The 3,544-nt window shown below is 41.6% G+C and overlaps 1 protein-coding gene across 1 annotated transcript in view; it reads right to left on the bottom strand.

The window, feature by feature from the left end:
* The window catches only part of DBR1 (debranching RNA lariats 1), a 15,361-nt gene extending 12,736 nt beyond the window's left edge, over positions 1–2,625 (bottom strand). Inside the window, exons 1-2 of the mRNA XM_006846648.1 lie at positions 2,429–2,625; positions 1,510–1,634 (exon numbers count right to left, since the gene is read on the bottom strand). Coding sequence (XP_006846711.1) covers positions 1,510–1,634; positions 2,429–2,625 — 322 coding nt within the window. The remainder of the gene's footprint in view (positions 1–1,509; positions 1,635–2,428) is intronic.
* Between the last annotated feature and the right edge of the window lie 919 nt (positions 2,626–3,544).

Raw genomic sequence — 3,544 nt, forward strand, 5'->3', positions numbered from 1 at the left:
CATAGCGACCCTGTACAGGGTTTCTGAGGCTGTCAATCTTTACAGGAGCAGAAAGCCTCATCTTTCTCCCGCGGAACAGCTGGTAGTTTCGAACTGATGACCCTGAGGTTAGCGGCCCGACTCGTAACCACTATGCTACCAGAGCTCCTTTGAATATGGGTATAGGATAGGGAAAATAGAAGAAAATGTCCTATGATAGATTTACACATTACAGAGCTCAACGTCAACATAATACAAAAGTCAAACATAAGCTCAAATTTATTTCATTTCTGATTGATCATAATTGAAAATTTTCACTTTTTGACAATATTGCAACAGTCAACAGATGATCAACGAGTAATGAAGTAGAGACACATTAAAGTGAGATTGGAAGGACTAAGTAAATTCAATGGAGCAAAACTGATACAGACTCTAACCAAGCCTCTAAACCTAAATGCCAGTTCAAAGATAATGCAAAGGATAAAAGAAACATCTCAAACATCATCACAAGAATCCAATCAGCTAAATTCAAAATGTAGTATATTCTACAAGTCAAATTTTCCCTTTTTTTTCAACAAATAAATAACATGGGGGAAAAAAAAAAGAGGAACTATTATAGTCTTTAGAAACATCAATCATGGCAACCAAATGAAACGTGGACCCTATTTGACCAAACCAATTGTAACACAGACATGTTTGAGATAATCAGGTAAATCTGAATATAAACCTCTTCAAGTTGGTTCTGATCAGAATCTCCATATAGGGTTTCCTAGGAGTAGCTAGTGGATTTGAATTGCTAAGGTTGCAGTCAGCTTATCCTACAGCACTATACCAGGGCTCTGAACATAAACTAAGCAATAAATAATAAGTAATAATTGTTACATTAGGCACAATAATAGTACTAAAGCTGTGGTATGTAAAACTCCTTATCATTGAGAAATATGGACTGGAGAATTTACAGGTGAAATAATAGAGATGGATGGGATTGGCTTGAAAATACTCCAGTCATCTCACGCCTTTTTTTTTTCCTCTTAAGTTTGGAGGGTAGGACGTGTTATAACAATAATGTTTGCTGAAACTGGGTACTAGGTATAGAGGTACATTATGCTCATTACTACTTATGTATATGCTTACCCATTTCCTTCTAGGAAAGAATAAAGGTTTTGTTTTTGTATGTTTTTCATTTACAGAAATTTAAATTAAAAAATAAAGGGACTGCAAACAGAGTTAGGTCTTTGCAGTGTGTGGTGCTGCAGGACAATGCACTAGACCACAAGGTCCACGGTTCAAATTCACCAGCCACTCCTTGGAAACCCTACACAAGGTCACTCTGAGTCGGAACTGACCCAACGGCATTTAACAACAACAAACACACACACATAGTAGAGGAAGAATGGTCATATTTTCATGATTACTATTTAAACTTAGTGTCATTTCAAAAACACCATATATCTCAAAATGCTGCCTAACAAGTCAACATACAAATCTCTTCCATTTCATCAAACAGAAAAATTACCAAGAAACACATACCTAAATAATAAATGTTTGGTGCCACCCATCCGCCATATGGTAACTCCTGCAAATGATTTGAGGCTTCATGGTTTCCCCCAATAAAGATTGTGAGAACTGGGGCCTTTTTCTCTCCAGAATAATACCTAGAACATCATAAGGGTAAAGCTGTTAGTAACCACAATTAGATGTAACAGAAAAGGAAAAATAAGGTCAAAAGCAAAACTCTGAATGCATCATAAAAAGCTAAAAAGCCCATTCTAGACTAATTGCCTCGTTCCCTGGTGGCATAGTGGGTTAGCATTGGGCTGCTAACCACAAGGTCAGCTGTTTGAATCCACAAGCTGCTCTGCAGGAGAAAGAGCCAGCTTTCTGACTCCAGAAAGTTTTGGATTACAGGTGTGGAGCTGTAGGATCAAAACTGGACAGCGAACCGCAAGGTCAGCAGTTCAAACCAACCAGCTGCCCTTGGAAACTCTACAGAGTCGCTATGAGTCAGAACTAACTCCTCAGCACTTAACAATTATCCTTGTCCTCAAAAAAATGTAGGTTGCCACCCTAAATTTCAAGCCATTGTAAGTTAAATGAGATCAAAACTTTATCGAGTTCACTGATTCAACCTCAACTTCTAAAACAGGGTCTAGTACATAACAAGAGTCCAAAAGAATTCATAGAGCATTAACGAACAAGTACAGTTCTATTAAGGATACATGTGAGTTTCTACCTTCGAGTTCAAAATTTACTCCTCTCAGGCCGCTATGCCCAGTGAAACTGCAAAGGCAGGAGAAAGGAGAGAAGTGAAGTGACATTTACTGAGCACCAGGCCTTGCAGACACAGCGGGAACAAAGACAAGAACTCACTAGAGGCAACCAGTCAGTCCGTGGCAGTAGGGAATCGGAACCCAACCCTAGTCACACCTCGCTCTGCAGTGCCCCTTACCTGTAGAAGGTCTGCATGTGGCGATACTTGGGCGGCACCGCCATGCAGCGCAAGTCGGCCTCGTTGCGCACCGCCTGGAAGTCGCCGCAACACAGCAGCAGGTCCACCGGCCCCGGGCCGCGCCGCTCCGCCAGGGCCAGCGTCTCATAGATCTTGTCTAGCTCGCCATGGCAGCAACCCGCCACAGCCACCCGCATGCTGTCAGCCCGACTACGACGTGCCGCCGGAAACACCTATACCAGAGCCAGGCAGGGCCCTACACAAGGAAACCAAACTTAATCGCACAACTCCCGCCAACATTAAGCGAGCCGCCGTCGGGTTCAGAAGCCTATAATATAATCCAATTCCGGTTTCAAAATCTCGCGAGAAAGGAATAGGGAAGTGACTGGCTAACATCCGAACTCCTTGGAACCTTCAAATGGACTTGGGCTTGTCCTATTGGCGCGCATGGGTGGTAAAATTCAAAAGCGGAATAGTAAATAAAATCCCCATAAACCGAAACGTAGTTTGATAAAATTAAAACTAAACAAGCGGACTGGCTAATTCCCTAGGATAAGCTTTTTTTATTTTTTAATGTTTTATTGTGAATTATGTGATAGTTTACATGGGAGAACATTAGTTTTACGTTCATCCTATAGTATATCATTTCATTGCTATGGTTACAATCCCCTCCATGCATCATCAACCATCCAAAGTCCCCCCCCCTCCCCCATTGATCTTTCAGTCACTACCTGTGCAATTAAACATAACACCACTTGGTATGTTGTTGTTGTTAAGTGCCGTCGAGTGGGTTCCGACCCATAGCGACCCTGAAAAGGGTTTCCGAAGCTGTAAATCTTTACAGGAGCAGAAAGCCTCATCTTTCTCCTGTAGAGCAGCTGGTAGTTTCGAACTGCATACCTTGCAGTTCACAGCCCGATTCGTAACCATTAAGCTACCAGAGCTCCTTGGTATACAAAGCTTCAGAAAAATCCATGGAGAAATCCCATTACCTTTAAAATCCGTTTTCCCACAAATTTTATAAATCCCCCTTTGTTATCCCATTTAAACAAAATAGATAAACGGAGTCAAAAAATGCCTTTGGGGTTACCAGAGGTGGTAGAAAAGGACAGAGGG

The sequence above is a fragment of the Chrysochloris asiatica genome, unplaced genomic scaffold, assembly GCF_000296735.1.
Source record: "Chrysochloris asiatica unplaced genomic scaffold, ChrAsi1.0 scaffold00028, whole genome shotgun sequence".
NCBI classification, from domain to species: Eukaryota; Metazoa; Chordata; class Mammalia; order Afrosoricida; family Chrysochloridae; genus Chrysochloris; species Chrysochloris asiatica.